The 24127-nt window shown below is 37.5% G+C and overlaps 1 protein-coding gene across 3 annotated transcripts; it reads left to right on the top strand.

Annotated features, from left to right (window-relative positions):
- The first annotated feature begins 1462 nt into the window (after nt 1–1462).
- Nucleotides 1463–23926, top strand: Shakb (shaking B). Of its 3 annotated transcripts, none has more exons than XM_070299753.1 (6): nt 1463–1895; nt 8338–9715; nt 18219–18438; nt 20543–20832; nt 21085–21338; nt 22087–23926. In XM_070299753.1, the coding sequence occupies exons 2-5, from the start codon at nt 9353–9355 to the stop codon at nt 21331–21333; spliced, it is 1122 nt and encodes a 373-aa protein (XP_070155854.1). In that variant the 5' UTR covers nt 1463–1895; nt 8338–9352; the 3' UTR covers nt 21334–21338; nt 22087–23926. The 3 variants fall into 3 exon arrangements, with proteins under 3 accessions (XP_070155854.1, XP_070155858.1, XP_070155852.1); XM_070299757.1 differs by lacking the exon at nt 1463–1895 and having other exon boundaries at nt 8247–8723; nt 8845–9715; XM_070299751.1 differs by lacking the exons at nt 1463–1895; nt 8338–9715 and adding an exon at nt 14169–14626.
- Nucleotides 23927–24127: the final 201 nt, after the last annotated feature.

The following is a 24127-nucleotide window of genomic DNA, read 5'->3' as shown; positions in this document are numbered from 1 at the left end:
ATTTTAGAAACTTATATTTAATTATATTATTAAAAATTAAAGATTAAATTTCCAAAAATATATCTTTTTAAAGAAAAAAACAATTGCATTCTCTCTCTCTCTCTCTCTCTCTCTCTCTTTCTCTGAAATAAAACTTTATACTCTATATTTGTACTATAGCCATGTTACATTTTATAGAATAAATATAAAAATAACTATTTTTTTTTTTTTTAATTAATTGACGGCGAGATAATGAACATGACGAGGCATTTTCCAACGTTGCGATATAACGATATCGTTCAGTCGTGAATAAACTGCGTTCACATAAGACAACTATATAAATGAATTAATTGACAAGTCAGCTGATGCACCGCGGATGCACCGCCGCTGTTGCTACTTTTTTTTTGCAGTTATCCGAATATTGGATAAGCGTACGGCTTATCGCAGTGTCTTGATCAATTCGTTATGACGGTTCCTCGATATTATCCCGACGCTATATTCCCAATGCTAGTCACACGAGCAAAAAGAAAGTAGATACGAAATATTCGGTAGATTGGATTACATCGCGGAGAGCGCGCCAGGTTGAAGGGACGCAAGAGATATCGGTTATTAATTTAATTAATTGCAGTCAGGCGTGTAATTGACACATCCATCGGTTCGATCGTTTGATTCGCGAAGCTCACTTTTGACGAGAAATGTGAAACGAAGGTATGTAGTTCGAGATGTGAACCCCGATACGCGAGACAATCTTACCTCGACCGCGTGATCGCGCTCTCCCTTCAAGTCATGCGTGTTGTATGGCAAAATATACTCTAACATATAAAATAAAACGTATAAAATGCTATGATAATTATAGCGAACGTGTGTTCTCAAGTATGAAATATATAAAGTTATTCTGTAATAAGGAGTGAAGACAGGCTCGCGCGCGTTTTATTTTCCATAGAATCGCGTAAATTCAGAGCCATTACGATTGATCTGCGAGAAGAGAGACTCCCAAGTTATAATCATCAAATAATTTCAATGCAGCGTTTTATCTAACGTAACAACGCATCGTCGTTACAAATTTTATTGTTACGATTATTTTTAGCGTTTTTAGAAGCCGCGTTCGTTTGGCGTATGATAAAAAGAAGCAAAGAAAAGATAAGACGTCTATTAAAGTTAATCGACGTCGTAGTTAATCGGTCTTAAATTAGGGACGCGTACCTTATGGATACACGCAACGTAGCGGCAGCGGCGGCGGCGACGAGTCTCATCGTCTCTCTCTCCGACAAGACGCTCGGCGCTCGGTTCGGCGTTTCTATTCCTGGAGCGGGCCGACTCCTCGTCTCCGGCTCTCAAGCCGTAGGTGCCATGCCCCGGCTACGGGCGACGGGAGCGAGGCCAGTGCGTGCGAGTCCGTCCGCGCGGATGTCGAGCGTGTGCGCGCGAAAGTCGTTGTCGGAGATGCGCGTACGCGACGTGCGACGGAATCGAGAGCGTGGACGACGACAGGACGCCGACGACGACGAGGCCGCCGCCGACGCTGCGGCCGCACCAAGCGTGGCGGGCCGCCGTCGACGCGATTCTTCTCCGCGACTGGTCACGGATCGTCCGTCGCTTCCGGTTCTCCAGTTCGTGGCCGCGCGCGTCGCGATCATCCGCGATTGATCTCTCTGATCCGAGAATCGGACGGATCGGAATGTCGAATCGTCGTTGTCGTACGGCACGATCGTCCGCGGCGTCGCGACGCGTCGCGAAGCATCTCCGGAAGCGGAAATTGCCAGGCTAAGATCGCCGTCTCGGGATAGGATCGACGAATGTGACAAGCATCGATCGATCTCTCCGAGAGTTCTCTTCCTCTCTCTCTCTCTCTCTCTCTCTCTCTCTCTCTCTCTGTCTCCCTCTCTTGTCGATTTTGATTGTCACCGGAGAACGACGTAGGTTCCCCTTTTATCGCTGATAATGAGAGAAATTTGCTCGCGCGAAATTTTATACATAATTACGGATATCGAGATAAACTTTGTTCGAGTGAAATTATCGGGAGTTTTATACAACGGCGTATTTAGCATATGATAAATGTCACGTCATATCGCGGGTAGAGTGAATGATAATTTAAATTTAGGATGAAACTCGCATCAGTTTATATCACACTGGACATGACATTTTGTTGTATTCAAAGTTAAAATTGATACTTGGAAAAAAATTTCCTATTATCGAAGACAGTATAATCTCGATGCGTTTAAATTTCGATGATATACATACACGAAAAACGACTGTTTTACGTTTCTAACGAAGCATACTCGACGATCGGCATAAGGAAGGTTTTCTCCATTTTTTACACGATTGAAAAAATGCGAATTCCTTTTTTTTCTTTTTTACACGGAAAATCATAAATTATAAATTATATTTAATTTCGCTGACGATTTTACTGCCTCGTATATATTTTCGGACGAATCTTGTTCGCGATGATGCATCGCTCGCGAACGCGCGTGGTTGAGAGAGTGACTCGACAAGCGTGGTCTCGTCTCGCTCGGATTCGTATATCTTTGGAGTATCGGTCAAAAGGCCTCGGGCTCTTTCGTTCGATGATCCCTGTATTTGGATTATCGATCTGCATTTGTGAGAAATCGTGGGGGAATAATATGAGAGAGAAAGCGCGCGTGAAAGTCATTCGCTTTTTCTATTTTCGCGCGTGATTGTTTAGTAGAGTTTATGATGTATCGAGTAAACCTCGCTCTTTTACGATGACTGAAAAGCGCAGAAGGAAACGAACGCGGATGTAGAGATAGGGACACGTCGCTGTTTGTGCGTCCCGTGTTGTTTTCGTTATTTGACAGAGGCGTAAGCGAAGCGAGGCGAAATAGAAAAGGCGGATATTATAGTTTTATTTTTATTTATTTCGTAGAAACGCGAGTTATATACGCGATATTTAATACATTTAAAATTTTGCAATTATAGAGATAGTTGCGAATATAAATTCAACAACTTTGATAAATATAAGCATCTCGAAGCGTCTCGAAGCATTGATGGAATAAATATAAATATTTTGCATTTTTTCAAAATTTAAAAAACAGACTAAAAAAATTAATTAAAAAAAAAAAAATCAATTTGGAACACTAAAAATCCTAGAAGGATTGAGATTGGTATAATTTATTATCTATTCAGAAATAAAGTATGTATTCTTGAACTTACGTTCCAGAGAATGTACATATATTAGGTAAATCTTTTTATTAGAATAACATGACAATTTTCATTATCACGAAATAAAGAGAGACAGAGAGAAAAAAAAAATATAAAATAATAATATATGTTTCTAAGATCATTAATTTGAGAAAAAATTTGCTTTACATAAGAAGTCGAAGCATAAATGTATTGGCTTCGGGTATACGACATACATACCTTCGCTACGTCTTTGCTATCTGAATTTGTAATTTATCTCCATGTTGTTGCACCCCGATGGTGTACGAGCATTGTGTCTACCGAAATTTCCGAAGAATAAGGAGAAGCTATCTCCATATAAATGATAGAACAAGAAAGAATAAAGAGTCCACCGCGGTCCTCCGTAACGCGCGGACGTCTAAAGCTTCCCAGTCGAATCTTCGATTCTCGTTTCTTATAGTTCGTTGAATTATATTCGATTTAAAGTGCGTGTGTGTTTTTAATCGATAGTGACTTTCCTCTTTTTGCGATCAATCGCGAGCGGATGGAGCAATATTTACAATTTCAATTCGTTCCGTACAATAAAAAAGAAATTTATTTGCTTCCTCTTTTTTCTCATATTTTTCTCATATTTTCTCGATTAGACATATTTCGATAACGGAAGGGGTTGCGCGTCGAAATGAAAAAGTAACACGGAACAAAATACGCGGATGAAGCACGGCTTTATTTCCGCCTTTAAAACATTGATCTCGGTCTACGTGTTAATTTTCACGATTCTAAATGTGTCATGAGCTCCATTCGTAATTGTAGATATTTTGATTCGCACGTGATAAAGAGCAGACACGTGACGATGGCGATTTAATCTCTTAATCGAATAACGTCGTTTATGCTTGATTTAAATCATACGTTTACTACAAGCGCCAGTTAATTCACAAATCCCTCGGTTACGAGATCGTGAAGATTCTCTTTATATCGCTTTCCTCGCGATTGTCTGAGTATCACCTCTATTTAATAATGATGTATCACCTTCGTTGCTCTCTTCTCGTTTCTTCATTAATAAATATTTCAAGTGCCGTTACAACATATGTAATCTAGCATGAGTTATGCAGCTCAAGAGTAGTAAGAATTTTCAAGTACCTCAGAGGTATCTTGGAGTCATCGTATTAAGCTCTGGATATTTTGGCTACTGATTTAATCAAATCAGTTTTTAGGCTAATATCGCGTATAATTATCAATTCTTGGAAGAAAAAAATCATTGAAACGCTTTGGTTTCTTCTTATATAAATCTATAATAATTTAATTTAATATGTTTAATTATTAATTGAATATCTTAATAGACGAAATTTTTAAATTTTATTACATATATTTCACAATTAGTTTTCAACTTAAGTATGGCATTAATTTAATTTTATCTTGTTTATTTTTATTCCCGCAGTTATATTCATTCTGTTTAATTAGTTTTATTCTGCATACAAATTTTCATATATTTACTTCTATAAAAATAAAATTATATATGACTAATAATATTAAATACCTATAATATAATGCTATTATTTTATTTCCCTGCTATTTTATCAATAATGTATTCATTAATATAAATAAAAATCAATATAATATTTTAGTTACGTACTCATTAATATTCTCTTTAGAATATATTATTTTTATGTCGAGTGCCTCTCACGGATTATATCATAGATTTTCTGCAAAAGCTTCTTCGAATATCGCAACGGATAAAATCTAGCGAATAATGCCTGCAAGATCCGAAGGACTTTGCACGATTACCAACGGTACTTCCCAAGGTATGCCTGCAATGGCATCTTAAAGGCTAAAAAAGCCGGAACGCGGCATAGTATCCATACTTAATTCCACTATAAAGAACGCAGATGATAAATATTCTGGATGAGCTTGTAGGGACAAGAAGATGCAGAAGGTACTAAGATTCCATTTGCACTGCGGGGATACCCGCACACAAGTACCACTCGCTCGCAATCGGATTAAATATTCGCGAAAACATTTTTCGACAGAAATATATACAAAGTGCCCGTCCATAAATGTCCGAGCAAATATCTCACAACTGATTGAAGTTGCAAGAAAATTTAATAAGAGAAATTAACACAATTTTACGTCCGCAATAAAGCGAATGTAACAAAATTTTTTTTGCTTGCAACCTTTTCAAGTTATGAAGATTACTATTATTTTTTCCAAATCGAACCCCCTATTTTTTATTGCGTATTCTTATAGCCCCTCTTGAGATCTTTTCAAACAATAATATAGTAAAGTATTTCTTCATTAGGTATTTTTACAATTATTTTATATCTTAATGTGACATATTTTCATATAAAATAAGTATTTTTATTAGTATTTGATATAAAATACATTTTATATATCAAAATATGTTAGATAAAATATATTTGATATCAAAATATGTCAGATTAAGATATAAAATAACTCGCATCAATTTTTAATGAACACTCTTCTGAAAACTTTCGCCTAATAATTAACATGTACTTATTTAATAGCGATAAAATCATATAATTCTGCATTTTTTTTAAACGTCAATGCGTATTGAGCTATAGGCTTAAGAATACCAATGTTTAGTCATCTGAAATAGATTTAGCAGTTTAAAATTTATAAATGTAAATTCAATAATATTCAATTTTAAAATAACGATCTTTCTTCGATCGGAATGATCGGCGACGGTAAATATTGTAAAAGGGAATGTATTTTTCATGTAATTTATATATTGTAAAACTTTCCTCGTGCGTAAGTGCACTTCTCTCTCGCTCTCTTTTTCTTCACTTTGCCCTCAGGTATTTCCGAGCTTATACTCGCTTCTTCGCCGCCGTCGCCGCCGGGCGATTTCGCATGTAGTAGCAAAGTGCAGTCGCATGCGATAAACGCTAAAATAGAATAGCGCGCACGCCTCAAACAGAGAATTACAGGTCTCCTAATTTTCTTGTGTTTAGCCCGAGTTCATTTTTGATACGGCCGCGCCCGTTTTGTAACGAGATGTACGAGTGGCTCGAGTAATCGGGGCACAGATATGGCCTTTGAAGTTGCCGGTGCGTTAATTGCCGCGGATTTTTCGATCGTTTCGCTTTTCGAGCCCGCCGGCTCGTGGCATTAATGGGGTTCGGGGGAGAGAAGAGAAGAGAAGACGAAAAAAAGTTACGAGAGACCCCTCGCGCGCGCGCGCGCGCACACGCAAGGGGTCGGTTATAAATAAAGCAAGGGCCCCCTCGAGCACATTTCGCTCGAGACTTCGCAATTCTCGTGCTCGTTGTGTATCCGTCGGTACCACTTGTCTCACTTATCATCCTCACGATACTCTCTATCGCTCAGCCGCATCTGGAAAAAGTTTCTCCCGACGTTCGCGTCTCGTATTTACGCGCCGCGCGTTCGATGCTCATCTACGCGAAGTCAAATAAGAAAGGCGGGACTGCCGGATATCCGCTTTGGAGACGACGCTAATATTCAAGATTTAACGTCTTATCTACGTTTATCCATCGTTGCGCGAAATTAGTAGGAAATTGATAGTTAATCGTCAGAAATGAGGAAAATATATTGCATTGATATCGGATTTTTCTATCCTTGTCTATCCGACTCTAGCAACTAAAGGCGGATATAATTGTTGATTAAAATTATTTAGAGAATCTTTTTAAATTGATTCGCATACAGGAACGTACTCACGTATCAAGAATGAATAATAGCTTGATAGATACAGTATTTAAAAAATTTTTAAATATTATTTTGACGAATATTAGTAGATACGTCATCTATTTTTTTATTTCTCCGGATTTTTCTTGAACAAATGTACATCGCCAATGACATGTGCGAGCAGACTCACATCGCGAGGAATATTCAGAATATAAATTCGTCTTTGAAAAGTTTTTTTAACGTAGCACAGGTCGTTTCTCGATGTTTTGAACCATTCGATAATTTTGGCACGTTTCAACGTTTCTTATTTCTATTCCATACACCGTCGTCCCGTTAAAACATCGATAAAACGTCCACGCGAGCAAGCGCGGAAACAAGTGTAAAATGTTTTTATTTTCCCAAAAATGTTTCAACTCTAAAATGGTTACAGCGAGCGCATCCTATCTTGGCACAGACCCAATGCAACATAACTTTACCGAGTCGAGGAAAAGCCTTATACTTTCCTAACATCGGACAAAGAGCCTCCTCCGGAGGCGTTGAATACGTATGACGATATCTCTCTCTCTCTCTCTCTCTCTCTTTGCCAAGAAAATTACTTAAATTCCGTTTATAGCATAAAGTACAGTTTCCGAGTTTAGCGTCGCCTCGAGGAACATACGCGATAATTTCATCGGTTATATTTGCAAGAGGACAATATTTTATCGTGAAATTAATCGGCTCGTACTTGATCTTGAAACTAATCGGAAAGAAATCAACGCGAAAATAAGGCGTGCGCGCGAAAATTTGTCCACAAATTTGTCAAATAGAATCAATTCCCTTTTACTTGGTGAACGGATAATCCGATTTCTCTCGCGGCCAAGAAAAATCCGATCAAATATAAAAGGATCGATCTTTCTTTAATGCTAATCAGGAATTTTAATCAGAAGGATCCTAATTTTCAAAGAGCAAATAAGTGTGCTATATTTGAAGATATATTCAGAATATCGGGACACTGTATATTTTATGTGTAATAATAGTTTTTAATACGGCGAGGTTCTGCTTTTCATTACACTTCGCGCTCTTTTTATAATGACTGATTTAATTAGATTTCCGGTTAGAGCGAAGACGCATATCAGCGCGATGAGTTAAGAGCGGATATTTTCGTGCGCTTTCTCCGAAATTTTCCAAGATTCTCTCCTCGCTTCAAAAAGTCCCGACGCTTCCGAATCGGACGATGACAGCGTCGGATTTTCGATAACACTAATCATTCTCGTGCTTCCTTTTCTTGACACTCTCAAAAATAAAAAAAAAAGGAAAGAAAGAAGAACGATGAGGAATTTACGGTGACTTTATTGCGACGTTAAACGCAAGACGAAACATGTAAAGTCCCGAGAACGAAACGTATCGTAAAAATTTTTCTCCTCTCTCTCTTTCACGCACGCTTTCCGAGAATATCGCAGTGAAATTTCGGTAAACCACGAAGGACTCTTGTCGATATTTAATGGCGCGTAACTTTTTTGCGACATTTTTTTATATATTTGAAAGGCAGCGGAAGGGAGATTGCGAGATATGGTATTATTTTAGGAGTTGACATTTCGTTCGACGCGCAGGACTCCTCGAATCGACAGCTCGCGGAAATATGCGAGATCTCGCATATTTACTCGTGTCACCGAGGACGATGATGTCGAATGTTGAATATTCGTGTACTCGAACAGTCGAGATTAGAAACTACGATACAAACGTGTGATAAGAATAAGAGAAGAATGCGCGAGAGGACTATTGCCATAAAATACGACGGATTATTCAAAGGGTCCCGTCAACGCCGATCACGAACGATTCGGCGATCGAGGGATTATTTATGCGACGAATTTACTTCAAAGAAGACTAAGATACGATGGAATAAACGCGAAGAAAGAAGAGAAACACTCGCGGGAGACGATTGTATTACATTTCTTTGTGGAAGCGTGAAGGTAACCTTTTCAAAAAATTAAATGCCAAAGATGAACAATAGTCACTGTTTAGAAAGACAGTATTAACGATAAGGATGAGACGCGAAGTAGCACGTAAGTTAAGTAATAGTGATTCATATAGTTTTCGATCGACCAAAGGATTTACAAAATATATAGCTAATAATGTACCAAAGGGTGATCGCCGAGGCAATGCGTATAAAATATATATTCTAATATATCTTTTCTTTTTGTCGATCAAAAAAATATTTTTCTCACAAATCAAAGATGATCGCGTAATCAGAGAAAATGGGACAAGCGATGTAGCGAAGTAATTTTTTTTTCCGGGCTACAGAAGGGGGTGTGTGTTGGGAAATGTGGACAGGAGAATACCTGCGTTTAGCGATTTTTAGCGAACATTCGTGCGCGTTTTCGCGATTTTGGTTTCGGATTCGAGTGCTGCGCTCGAAAGTGAAAAAAAAAGTGGAGGGGAGACTGAAGTTTTAACCCGGTTGAGCAATTTCAAGACCGGAAACGGTGGAAGATATAGGAGAGCGTGATTTAGAGGGGCTCGCAGTCCTGGAGACGTTATACTGGGAGATCGCCGTTGCTCGGCGTAGCCTGATCTCTCCTTGGTATCGTTCGGTACCAAGATGCTCGACATATTTCGCAGTCTCAAGAGCCTTATAAAAATCTCGCATATTCATACCGACAGCGCCGTTTTTCGCCTGCATTACAGTCTCACCGTGATCCTGCTGATAGCGTTCTCCCTCATCGTCACCACCCGCCAGTACGTCGGCAATCCTATTGATTGCATACACAGCAAGGATCTGCCGGAGGATGTCCTCAACACTTACTGCTGGATCCACAGCACGTACACTATAACCGCGGCGTATCGGAAGAAGGAAGGCTCGGAGGTGCCCTTTCCCGGCATCGACAATTCCAAATCATATCCCGAAAGCGAGAGGAAGGAGTACAGATATTACCAGTGGGTCTGTTTCATGTTGTTTCTCCAGGTAACATTTCATTTTCTTCGTTCTGCGTTCTCGATCCGTTTGCGATTACGGCCAATCTAGCGTGAATTATTCCAAACATCTATTTGATTCGAGGAAATTGCAATCTTGTGTAAAAAATAACAAAGAATAAAAATACACAATGTGGATCAATATTTAAAGTTTACGATAACTTTCTTAGTTTCTGTTAACTGCGAGCGATTAAGGGATTGTTATTGTTTAAAAACATTATTTTTTTAAATTTTTTTAAACAAAAATTTCACATGTTAAAAAATATCTTATTTTTCAATTCGCTAGATTGCCATAGCCTTTTAATATATGACATATTTATATTATATAAATAAAATATTTTATATAATTAAAAAAGAATGGCTGCTCTTACACAAACGCACAGGACGGAATATATATTATATTTAATACAAAGATCTTACCCAAAAATTTTTATATATTCATATTTATCTTTTTTTGTAATGTCGTAACTGTCTGATACCCAAGCCTGCTCCTTTCTTGAATATACGCGTCTGTCGATTAGACGAGCGAAACATCAAGCACCCACGTTTAACGTCAAATGTGCGGTTCGCGTACGGCCCCATAAAATGGCACCCGGTGGTGCTTTTAGCGCTGCGCTCATAAGCGCTTCCTACTCGTTCGTCAATCATTTCGCTCAGCTCGAGCGACCTGCAATGTTATTTGCAACGGCATACCGTCTAATCCATTGCCAAGAAAGAAACCTTAAGTATAACAATACATTAAATTTAGTCATTGCGAGGGTCGTTTGTAATGTCGCCTTGACAGCATTCGATCAAAGACGCACTACCTTCATCCTTTTTACCCCCCTTTAAAAGAGCTAAACGACGTAGGACGGGCGATCGATTTATACGACACCTTAAAGCTAATGAGCTTTACCGCGACGATGACATATGTAAAGCGTTCTTAGATACATGTGAAAAAAAGGAGATTATTCGAAAGATTATTCCTTGAATAATTTCTTCAAGAAGAATTCATATACACCAATGTCCTAAACGGCATAGTTTTCGAATTATAAAATGTTTCTTTTCAAGGTTCAAAAAAATAAGATCTCAAAAAATATATTTTGACAAAAACAAAATTAAACAAAATTATAGAAATTGTTGCAAATGATCACCTTCGGCCATGATACACGAATATGGTTTTCTTTCTCATTGATTGGCGAATACGTTCGAAAATATCAGGTTGTATTATAGATCGTTTCTCACCATCCAACTATGCGATTCCTTCAATATTTTCGATCGGGATGGTATAAACTAAGGATTTAAGATCACCCTAAAAGAAATAATTCGAGGAATTTAATCCTGAAGACCAAGATGAGGCAAGAAAAAAAGAATAGGACTGCCCCTCAACTCAATATTTCTAAAATTTCAACACCCTATATCTCGATAACTGAGTCGTTTAAGATATATTGATGTATATAAAAACTTTTCTTTAAGAAATTATCCAAGGCATCAACCTCTGAAATTTCTCGCACATGTTTAGAAATACTCCGTAGAACGCGGAAATTACATAGAGAATTATGTTTCGGTATAATATATTCGTCGCGATAATTATATCGTCGCGCAGATCTATATATATATTTTTTTTTTAACGCGGAATCGAGCATTTAGCACTTGCCGATGATTTTGGTCCGCGATGAAAGCAACGTGAGAACACGTTATAGGCGAAGTTCGGACGAAACGGATTAATGGCGTGGCGCGCACCTGAAATAGCGGTCCATAGTATTTTTCCTTGTGTTCTCTCCCGCGTTTCTTTCATGCTACTCATATTGATGTCTCAAAATAAACTCAGTCCGACGACAGCCTACAAAACGTAAATTCTCTCGCATAACGAAGATTCTCTTTCTATTTCTCCTCGTTCTTCCTTTGCGTTTACCGTGTGTTTTTTCACCCGGCGTCTCAAAGCAAACTGTATAGTTTAACAGAGAATAGTCGCCATTTTTTTTTTTTTCTTCACTGATGTATACTCCCCTTTCTCCGATATATCCCCGCGGGCACTTCTATAATTATCGTTGAGCTAATTTCGCTGTCGGACAATGATTTTCGTTCCCAGCTTGTATATATTTCGTATACATTTCTTTACCGCACTTTGTCGTTCGCGTAAATCATTTTAATTCTTCAGTAACCAAGCTTTCATTTATGTTGAGAAAGATAGGGAAAGAGAGAGAGAGAGAGAGAGAGAGAGACAGTTCGCGCGTGAGTTATATATAATTATATCAATTATAAAAAAATATAAAGCAGAAAAAGATATTAAATAAAATAAATTAAAAAATAAATCAAAGATACATACATAATGGAAAAAAAAAAAAAAAAAAAAAAAATCAAAATTCTTCCAGATTCCTTGACTCGACAATCATGTTAATGGCTAGAATTATTTTGAAACGCTCGCGCTAAGGAGTCGACGAAAAGACATTCCGGTTTTTAATTAAAATACGAATATATCTTATCTCGACTTTGACGTCTTTTTGTTACTTTCTATTTTTTCGCCGTTCGGGTGAACGATGACAAGCGCGGTTTGGCGAGTGCACATTTCGGTTCATCAGAGTGTGCTTTTACACATGATAATGGCGCGTTTAATTTCGTAGCCCTGGAACGTGTTACGCGCGCTCGTAACACGAGCGATTAAGTATATTTTCGATGATGGCGATCGTCGAACCGCCTTGTACTTTCCATCCGCGATGCAATTAGAACGATGCAGATTTACAGGGATCCGTTGCCCTCGCTTATCTGACAATGTAACCGCGTGACGTAACGTAATGAGGGAGAGTAAAAGAATTTTAGGGAATAAATTATAGCCGTTTATTATCTCACTTGAACCTCTTCTCTCTTGGATTTCAGGGATAAAAATAGATTTCGCCTCTTCAACACGTTATCGCGGAGATTTAATGATGCGTACGTGAAGTTTACAGTGTGTCTCAAATATTTTACGATCTACGATATTATATAAAAAAATATTTACGTCTCGGTAAGCGCTAATATAACGCATCAGGATTTATTCATTTCTCTTTGATTTTGCAAATCGTCGTCGTTACGATATCATCGCGCTACGTAATTTTATCACGCACGACTGTAAATCTTATCAAATCTTGTTACGTGATATTGGATATTATTAGCCTGTTGCAAACTTTAAAACAAAATGAAGCTATTTATTGTTATAAACCGGAAATCTACGCGCGCGCAAACATTTGTAGGCACCGTACACGTATTAGATCACGGATAATAGATACACTTTAATCCATAATACACTTTAATGTTCCGTCAATCAGCCTCTGGCTGATCATGTTAACTCGACTCGATGCAGACACTTGCAAGATAATATAAGTTACATGTTTAGTATCGAGGTCAAGGGATGCCTCTCAAGTCCGGTCAGTCTTCTGACAGCTTGTATCCGAGCCTCACGCGCGTGTTTCTTCCCCGACTCCGTTTATCGTCTTTAATTTTTCTTTCATAAGCGTCTACATTTTGTTAAAAGTCTTCAAAGTTCTTAAAATATTATTCCATATTTAAAATAAAATCTCAATAAGATTATGCATTATTTTATATGACAAAGATGAAAATATGTGTGTATCTGAAAAATATAAACAGTAACTTTTAAAGTTATTAAACAAAACAATAAATAAATAGTGTTTGTTCCAAGTGTATTTTTATGCGATGTATTGTATATTGTGTTTGTGAAGAATCGTTTGTTTGCGATCCATAAAGCATTTTTTGGAATGAAAGCCGCGAAGATGATTGTATCAATTTTTGTTTCCTTGATACAATTGTACGATAAAACTACAGGGAAAAGAGTAAATCAATATACTTTACAAATAAACGATCCTCGAAACTCTTCAAAGGAGATATAATATTATCGGATCAAAGAGATCACCAAGGGGGAAAAAAAAAAAGAGAGAAAATATCTCGAAAAGAGATAACCGAAGGGAGAGAAACAAAGCAACGAAAATTTAAAAATCGATCAATAATATCGTGCGATTTTTATATCGATTTATGTATTTACCAAATGCATATATACACAATGTACACTTTTGTCTTCGGTCCAATCTCAAAACTCGCGGGCAGGGCGCGAAGTGAACTACACGGGTGGTCCACTTTTACGACTGTAATTGCGCTCTTACAACGATTCATTCGTTATTCATTTCCGGCAATTTAGTTAAAACAATAATCACGCGATCTAGTTTTAGCTTAACAGTAAAATGAAGCGAAAGTGCGGATCTGATGAATCAGTTCGCGTGTAAGATTGTTAGTTAATGTGTGTCTTGCCAAGAATCGGATAAATCTGTACAAAAGAGAGATATATATTTCCATTCAAGTATTGCCCTTTAAGTATCCGGGAAATATATGCGAGAAAAATTCAAAAGCGATTTTTCGTAAAAGCAAATTTATCTCCCATCGACGGTGGAATAATTAAAGAGCAGGGATCACGAAAACGAGGAACATCGTCTCGAATTGACTCCAAGGGCCCATCCCCGGATCCCGATCGTCGAATATGCCACTGATGCTCAAAATGATCGATCTATTCGGCTCGATTCGATCGCTCTTCAAGGTTCATAGAATCGCCGAGGACTCGATGATATTTCGGCTTCATTATCGCGCCACGGTGGCGGTGCTTCTCGCCGGGTGTCTCACCCTCGCCTGCAAGAGTATCTCCGGCTCGCCGATTCATTGCGAAGCAAACGGCTCCGTGGACAAGGCCGTGTTGGAGACCTTCTGCTGGCTTCATACCACGTATAGCATGGTGCGCGCGTTCAACTTGAGTATGGGCCAGGCCGTGCCTTATCCCGGTGTGTCGAACAGCAAGGGCGACGGGATGCACGGCCATGCGCCCCACCCGCTGGTCAAGCAGCACAAATACTATCAATGGGTTATCTTCCTCTTGCTACTGCAAGTAAGAAACCACGATCTGTCTGTATCTCTCTTTTTTTTTCTCTCTCTCTCTCGCATCTCTCGCGTTGCGTCTCTATCGATTTTTTTCGAAACATTCCGTGTTCTCTGTGTTTCCATATTACTTCTTTTTTATTTATTACATCTTGTTTATCGTTATAATCAATTGGATTGGATTGAGGAATATTTCTGTTGGATAATTCAATTTTCTCGAGGAATGTTTATTCTTATGTGTAAAATATTACTTTCGATATTAATTAGTATTCAAGTTGAAGCGCTATTCGTAGAAAAATGTTGAAATTATTTAAAATTAATAAGATCGTGCCGAGAAATGCTCGAAGCATTTGTATCTAAATTAAGATAGTCCAGTAATTGCGAGTCCAGACTCAATACAAGAACAATGTACGGTCGGCGGCGAATGCGTGTATTCGTTTATCCGCGATCGATAATCCTTGTTCATAACGTCAATTCATAAATACAGGTTACAGATATATTTCTGCCTTTAAAATGCGTACGTACACCTTCGATGCTATCTCTTCGATCGTACCTCCGCCTCCCCATACCTCAAGTATTACTCGTCTTCGCGCACCTACAATATCGCTCTTTTCCTCGAGTTCTCTATTTATGCGTCCGAGACTCGTACAATTCTCTCGTTCTTTGATTAATCGCGCATCCGCCTTTTATTTTGCGATTGATTACCGCGCATCCGGATATATTTTCTGGATACTTGAGAGCTTGACACGCGTACAAAACGTCTATAATATCGCTAATACCTACATTTATGATAAGGCTATCTTTATTAAATAAGAAAGATTATAAAGTTTAATGAAATTGAAAATATATATAAAGCGCAGAGAATTATCTTTTAATCGGAAAGACTTTATATACCTATATCAATGATCTAAGCGTTTTACGAGAATCATAATTACAAAAGATACATATAAAGAAACTTTTTACAATTTTTCTCAAATAAACCATTTTTTCACAATAATAGACGAATATATCCATTACGCATAATCGTCAAATTATATACGAGAAACAGAGAGTATTTTTGTATTGAACAGCATTGAGAAAAAAATTAATTGCCTCGCACACATTACGCGCTTATTTTTAAGCGCGTTAAAAGCAGCTATAATACTTCTTTGTTCGCTTCGTCCTCCTTTCCTCGGAGGCTTGTAACTCTTTCGCCTTGTTTAGCTAAATTTACTCGGGGCTAACGTGACACATGGGCCGCTATGCATCGGCCGAGAATCATGTGGCGAGAGGCATGTATGCGATTCTTTCCTCTCAGAAATGGATATTACTCACGTTACATATAATATAATTATAGTAAGCGGTTGCGCTGAATTGCCGCATATCTCATAAATTTCTTCAGTTTTTGTCTTATTATTATGATTTATCGCGACTGAATAATCGAGCTATGTATATGTTAAGCTTTCAACGGTTGTAAAAGACGACTTTGAGAGATGGGCCTTAATAATAAACTTTACCATTATATTTTACAAGACTATATTAAAAAACAAGAATTATATTTTATAAAATATAAGAAGATTTAGATTTAATATTTGCTTGTTTTTCTACGATATAAAGATTGTATAATTTTGTTTAAATTCAAATTTTTAGAATTTAAAGCTTGATTTAATAGTTTTTAAAGATTTAATAAACTTTTAGAATTCAATAGACTTTAATATTTTATTTCCTGTTACTACTTATATTATTTTAAAGAGTAGATATCACATCGGTCCCTCTTTCTCATCAATGTGTTTAAATCTATTTACATATCCGAAGAAATATTTGTGAGCTTGAATAGATATTGACGGCAAAAAAACAAATGCCCTTTTAGCAGGGCAGCAAATGTGGCCGTATTCGATTCTGGTTGCCGAGGAAAGAGAGACGAGGAGAAAAACAAATCTATTTTTGATCATGCATTTTCCTTTTCTCTTTTACACGCAGACACGCAGTTGTCTCGCGATAATGCTAAAAGCTGTGAATCGTCGTACAATCGGCTTGACATGCGCGTTTGTTTTACGTTTCTTCGTAATTTTGTCAAGAGCGAGGTCAGACCACCCATTCTGAACACCTACTCCTGTCGCTCTTGCGTAAACTACGTACGTTGAGATTATTAAACGAATTATGTTGCATGTTTATTACATTTTTATTTTATCTGTGCTTTTCAATTCCCTGGCACTTTTTAGTAGCCATAATTTTTTTTCCACGTATAATTACCTTCGCATACACACGTACGTGCACACACATCTTTTATTTACAATATTAAAAAAAAATCAACGAAAAAGTTACTTTAAATAGACAAATAATAATTTTTTTTTTTTTTCGTATATTTCATGTAATTTTATTAAAAAATCTGATTAAATACTTGAATTCTTGATGCATTAAATATAAAAGGCGGAATTCAAAATTTTTGCGTTAATATGACAAAAAATTATTATATATATATTGTATAAAACATTTGAAAATAAACTGCAATTTTCCTCATAATAAAATTATATCGTCATGTACACACTTGTGTCTCCAAGTTGAAACAATGTGTTGTTTCTCAGAAACAATATAATTCGCGGCGATAAAGCGTATATTTCGGAAACTCTATTAAAGCTCTGACATAGTTTAAACACGTATACCGTCTACTTTCATTAACAATCATCCCGAGTCTATGTCACCTTCCATAAATTGTAATTTAGTCAGAATTTTCTGAACAGTCGCCAACACGTCGTAAGAGGCAACGCGCGCATGTATCTATATTCGATCGCGTACTACGGCAAGCACGACCCGCGATCCGCGGTCCCTGGCGATAAGCCAGAGAGAGCTTTATATACCGTGAGAAAGGGTTTAGCCTCACGTCATGATCTCGATAAGTGCATTGACATCGTTTCAGAAATTCTAATACGAGATAAGATTGCTCCGATTTCGATGAATTCGCATATTATTCTTTCTAGCATGTCTATGAATATCTCTTCTTCTTTCCCGCGTTATCTATCTTGAGATATTAACGAATGAGAAGAGAGATTATAGTAGTAAAATATTACGCGATAACTACTTATATAATAATAAAAACTTGACAAAACGCAGAATTTTATTTTTATCTCTCTCGCAAACAGTTCGTACGTACATGCCATATAATCCAATAATATCGAGATGTCAAGAAAGAATCCAGCAAAATGAAGTTATCGTAGTAATTAAAACAACCGCAAATTAAATCTTATTTTTAATTCGTTAGACTGCGATTAAGCCACGAGTAATGGCGTCTACTACGCAATTTCATGTAACATAAATAATCCTGATAAACAGCAATATTTTCCGTCTTTTGAAAGGAGGTGAGTGGCTGTCAATTTTTTTTTCATTAAAAGTTCATAAATTAAAAGGATTTTTTTTTTTTCTCAAACATTGTTTTAACCAGCAATTATCGGCGCAAGATACAATAACGATGACTCATTTTGCGCGCTCTTTCGCATCGATTACGTAGTATATGTAAGTCCGTCTCCCCCAGAACTCTCTCTCTCTCTCTCTCTCTCTTTTTCTCTGTAATATATCAGCTATTGGTCGATTCGTCGGTATTTATTCACTCGGCACTCTGCTTGCAGGCGATCCTCTTTTATACTCCGCGTTGGCTCTGGAAGGGATGGGAGGGTGGTAAGATTCATGCCCTTATGATGGATCTCGACATCGGCCTATGCTCCGAGGTGGAGAAGAAACAAAAGAAGAAGATGCTGCTCGACTATCTTTGGGAGAACCTACGCTTTCACAATTGGTGGGCTTACAGGTACTACCTATGCGAGGTCCTCGCGCTGCTGAACGTCATCGGTGAGTAGTTGGCTCTTCTTTTTCTCGGTTCGCCGTGTGTCCTCCGTCAATGTTTGCGTTTCTCGTCATTGACAACGTATGCCTGGTCGCGATGTCGTAACTCGAACGAATTCCGGATTTCGCGAGTCCATTAGGCAGCGAATATATATATATATATTTTTTTACTGCGCATCTTTCGTTTACGATCAATAAATATACGCGTTAAAAAAACATATTTAAAATATTTTGTCATTTCGGCTATCGAAGACACATATGTACGATAATATACGTACGTAGCTGGGATTAATTTGTTATTTTTTCTCGCTATATGTTGAAATATTTTAAATTCAAACTTAAAAGAAATATTGTGTATTTTTTTCTCTCGTTTTGCTGGCGTTTTCAAGAAGATAGTTGATGCACATCACGGTTAAAATAGTTAAATGTATGCTGGTTTTTCTAATAAACGTGCAGATAAAAATTCTAATACTCTGTAATATATATATATATATATATATATATATATATATATATATATATATATATATATATATAGTTTGAAGAAGAGAAGTCATTATTTATGTTAGGTTTCTGAGAAACATGTCATATAAAAAAATCTTTATAGATATATTATATACGTGTGTCCGTGTTGTGTGTGTGTGTGAATAAATTTATTTTTATTTAAATATTTTATATAGTTTATTCAATAATATTTTTATTGGACCAAATATCATTGAATGGACTATAATATGGTATGTTTGTGGCAGATCGTAACGTCGACTTTAATTGAAGCAACAGCCTTTTTTTTTCTGTGTATGATAAATTACATGTTATGTAAGTTACATTAATAAAAAATTATAGATAATCTTTTACATAGATATTATATTTAAATATCTAAATAAAATAATTTATTCTGTGTGTTTTCGAACTATATTATACGAACTGAAACTGAACTCAAGAAATATTTACATTTATATATCATGTTTTTAAACAATATTCATCTATGGTTTCCGAACCTTGTTTAATCAATTACACCGTTATCTGAAAGCGACAGAAAAATTAAATTTCTATTCTATATTCTAGCATCTAAATATATCACAAATTTGCCATCTTATTCTATTGAATCTTGTTCAATATTATTTAATAAAATATAATAGATCACGACACACAGTTTAGAGATGCATGATTTTTCTATTGGTTCACAAGAATATTGAAACGATTATGGTTGGTCATCGATCTGTGCAGATTCATTGATCGATAGTCAATACGCAATAGAATGATGTAATCATTCAATAGACAAATAGACGTATCAAAAAAAAAAAAAGATAGCAAAGAATCAATGAATTAGTTGTTTGCGTTAGTTTCAAACATAGATATATACGCATCGAGAAAAAGACAGACACGCGTGTAATGAGCGGCGGATGAATGAATTCAATTCACGGTAAAAGTTGGCAACGATACAGCTGGCCAAATGTTCGCAAGCTTGACCGGCCGATTGACCATGCGATGGGCTCGTCAATTTTATGCGAAGTCTATTACGTTGACGGATCAAACAGCGATAAGACTATAATGAACGTAGACGAATATGAATGTATGATCGTTGACACACGTGTGGATCAATAAAGTATACAAGTTACGAAAATGTGTACAAATTAAATTTGAAATTATATGAATGGATAATTTTTAAGAAACAAATACGAAATATTACAAAACAATTATGAATAATTTAATTATCCCGAATTTCGAGATCAGTGGATTTTATTTATTGAGATTTGATATTTGTTTCAATAATATTAATAAAATAAATTTCTTGCATCTAATATTGACATGGGAGCAACGACGTATATTTTATCTATATACTATAGTAAAAATATTTAAAGTAAGATTATTCACACACACATATAACATGCTGTAATGGGATTTTTAATGAGATATATTTTTCTCAGAAATCTGAAATAAATAAGCTTTTCTTTAAGCTGTATGAAGGAGAAAAACGATCGATCATTTTAATCGAATGGAAATTTTTATATATTATAGGTAGATAGTTGTGTGTTTTACGAGCGTCAAATTTGCTCTTAAGGAGAAAGAGATGATGTAAAATTGTAAAGTAACGAGCACATTGTCGCAGGTCAGATGTTTCTGATGAATCGCTTCTTCGACGGCGCCTTCTTGACCTTCGGTATCGACGTACTGAAATTCCTCGAATCCGATCAAGAAGACCGAGTGGACCCGATGATTTACGTCTTTCCACGTATGACCAAATGCACTTTCTACAAGTACGGCGTTAGTGGGGAGGTCGAGAGGCACGATGCCGTTTGTATACTGCCTTTAAACGTCGTCAACGAGAAGATCTATGTTTTCCTCTGGTTCTGGTTCCTTTTTCTCGGCGTGCTTAGTTTCTTTACGGTTTTGTATAGGGTCAGTACGATCCCAAAGATTATCTTATTTTGCAAATAATATAATATTGTATATCCGTGACGTGGAAAAAGAAATATGCTATTGCTCGTGTATGTCATATTTAAAGAAACAACTTATCTCTTTAAATGCAAATATAATATATAAAAGATAATAAAATAATATATTTATTTTTATATTCTCGCAATTTATAAGATTTTATCATTTAAGATGGAGTTTTCCTCTTTATTCCTAATATAATAATATTTTTCGCAGATCCTAATAATATTTTCGCCACGCACGAGGGTCTACCTTTTGCGAATGAGATTTCGTTTGGTACGAAGGGACGCTGTGGAGACCATAGTACGTCGCAGCAAGGTAGGCGATTGGTTTCTCCTCTACATGCTAGGCGAGAATTTGGACACCGTGATATACAGAGACGTGATGCACGATTTGGCGAACAAACTCGCCTCGAGGCATCAGCATGGCGTACCGGGAGTGAAGGGCGAGCTACAAGAAGCCTGATCGAGGTGAGCGTCTTCCCTTGTTCTCTTTCGCGCGCGCGTTCGCGTGGGTGTCCGTTGAATAACTTGCTCTTTATGACACTGGCATTCGGAAACGTATCGAATTCCTAAGCGAAGAATCTCATCGGCGCGTATCGCCGATCGCCTATGTGATATATGCGCGTATCGTCGACGCATTAAGCGGATTTACCTCGATTAAACTGATATCAAACCGCAATGTTGTGACGTGATATACGTAGGTACAATATATCCGGCCTCTCAAAGAAATCTTAATTTTACGCAAAAAAAAAATATATGTATCGTATGTGATATATGATGATACTTGGCAGAAATGTGGGAAATAAAAAAAAAAAACACGTTCTTCTCTGTAATCGCGTGGCTCTACATCTCTGGAGAAATCGGATTTGAAACGCATAAAGGTATAATTTTAAACGTGAAAGAAATTTCAAAAAGATAGAATGTACGCTTCTTTCGAAAAAAAATCGACATTATCTGTCACTCGAAATCATCGGCGCATTACTTAACGATGCGCAAGCAAGTCTAAAACGATTCGCACAACCGTTTCGTAAAAGAACGATACGCGTCACAAGTACAGGCTCACGCGCACGGTATCGCTTGTCATAACTAAAGAAAGATTGAAAGAGAGAGAGAAAGAGACGCGATCTCCCGACGCGTTCATAGATCAATTGAGCATGTCCGATGCGATCTACGCATTCGCTTTAGCATACCATGAGTCGGACGATTATTGTTGCAGGTTGCCTCGGAGGGTCGGCACGCTCGATTCGCCGTCGCCGTCGCCGTCGCGATCCTGTCCTCCTCGATCGTCCACATCGCGCGATCCACGACGCATCCGAGGGAGACGCAGGGCGCGCGATCGCAACCGGAGCCTGAAAGGACGACGACGGATCGACGGGCCTTCCACGAGGATCCGCGGCGATGGATCCGGTCGCGCGAAGCTGTCTCGCATCTATCCTTTCCGTCGGTTGTTGCTCATCGAACTCGAAGCGATGCGACAGCGATAGCGCCGGATGTCGGAGATGCCGTCTCTTTCCATTCCCCTATCCCCTTCCCCATCTCTTACACCACCTCTTTGTCATCTTCGCGTATGCGCGAGGAAGGGCGAAACAGCGCGTCGAGTCACTCTCTCTCTCTCTCTCTCTCTCAGCTATTAAATATTCGACGAGTAATAGTTTCGGCGAGCTCAGATTTTTCCACGTCACGCGAAAATGATCTCTACGTTTAGAGGAGAGACAGCAGGGATATGAGATACCGCGTTTGCGTGCGTATATATTTTCTTTTTGTCGACTTCTTGAAATTAAAGTTCTAGTTTAGTTTTACGTGTTATACACATTCGTGTCTCATAATACATACATACACGCATCGCGGTTTATTAAGATAATACGCGCATTCCAATGCTGTGAACATGAATCGTACGAATCACGTCATTTGTGTCATTCGAAAACTATTTTTTTTATACAATTTCTGAAAGGAGCGAAAATCCCCATAACCGATCTCATAATCCCGCTCTTTCCCCCTTTCATCTGCGAACAATGAAAAACGCGACGACCACGTTGTGTTACGGCGCATTTAGCCGCGTCCTGTAGCACGGGGAAACTGAACTCGTCGAAATTATACCGGTCTCAATTCCCCTGGTCGCTCTCGGGCGGATTCGGCCACGAACGAAAAGACAGAGACATGAGGGATGTTGCGATGGAGCGACGGAAAGGACCAAAAAAAAATATTCTGCTGTGCGCGTTATCCCCGGAGATAGCGATATATACTCGTTAAAAGACACTTTGAAAAATTACGACGTGGATATATATACGTCGCGCCGGTCGAGCCGGAGATCTTTATGCCTTCGTATCGCTCTCGCCAAGAGAATCGCGAAGGAAGTACACTGGATATCGTCAGACGGGATTATTTTACTCTTGCGTAGATAAAATTTTGTTAAAGAATGATCTCAGAGAAATTGTCTAGGAACTAGAGATTAATAAATGAGAGCTGCTCGTAAAGGAGTAAAATTAAGCTCTCTTTACGAATTTTTAGATACACCAACTAGTCCTATCTCTTTTTCTTTATTATAATGCGATGATATTTCTCGGAAGGGAGAGCAAAGTAAATCCCGTATGGCGATATATACTCGGATCTTTGCAAGTTTATTGCAAGACCGTAGAGCGTTCGTAATGCTAAATAGATGCTGCGTATAATATTGGCCTCGAAAAGCAATTATCTTAACACTTTGATTGTGTTAATTGTATTTCGTAAGCGTATGTAAGTACTGGATAAGAAAGCGCTGGAAAGGGAGGAAATGAGGATTAATAAAGATTATTGCGTGATCGCGATATTCGGGCGATGTTCGGGTCCATTGTGACGATTTCTCTCGATGGAGAATTTGATTTCATCTTTGAAGGATTCTTATATTCGATTCAGGCGCGATTAAATGCAAGAAGGCAATATTATCTAGTCATCGTATTCTACGCCTGCGTAATTATCGATCGCCAATTTATTTGTTGATACGGACACACTGCCACCGATCGATACGAGATCGATTTTGCTGTATCTGTCTTCGTTCTATTTAAACGAAGATAGCGTAAAAAAATAAAGATACATTATACTCTAAGGGTTGTTTATTTTGCGATAGTGAAAACTCTGGCATATACTCTAAATCATATTAATAATTTTTTTTTTTTTTCTTGATACTTGCAATATAAAATTTTTGACGATGTTTGACACTATCACTTTTTATACATAATGCTTAATAATTTCTATTTTCATATTCAGAAAATGATAAAAGA

This window comes from Polyergus mexicanus, unplaced genomic scaffold (assembly GCF_030449975.1).
Source record: "Polyergus mexicanus isolate NDT 795.1 unplaced genomic scaffold, iyPolMexi1.0 SCAF_1, whole genome shotgun sequence".
Lineage (NCBI taxonomy): Eukaryota > Metazoa > Arthropoda > Insecta > Hymenoptera > Formicidae > Polyergus > Polyergus mexicanus.
The sequence above is the reverse complement of the archived record's forward strand: the minus strand, read 5'-3'. Positions and strand labels throughout refer to the sequence as shown.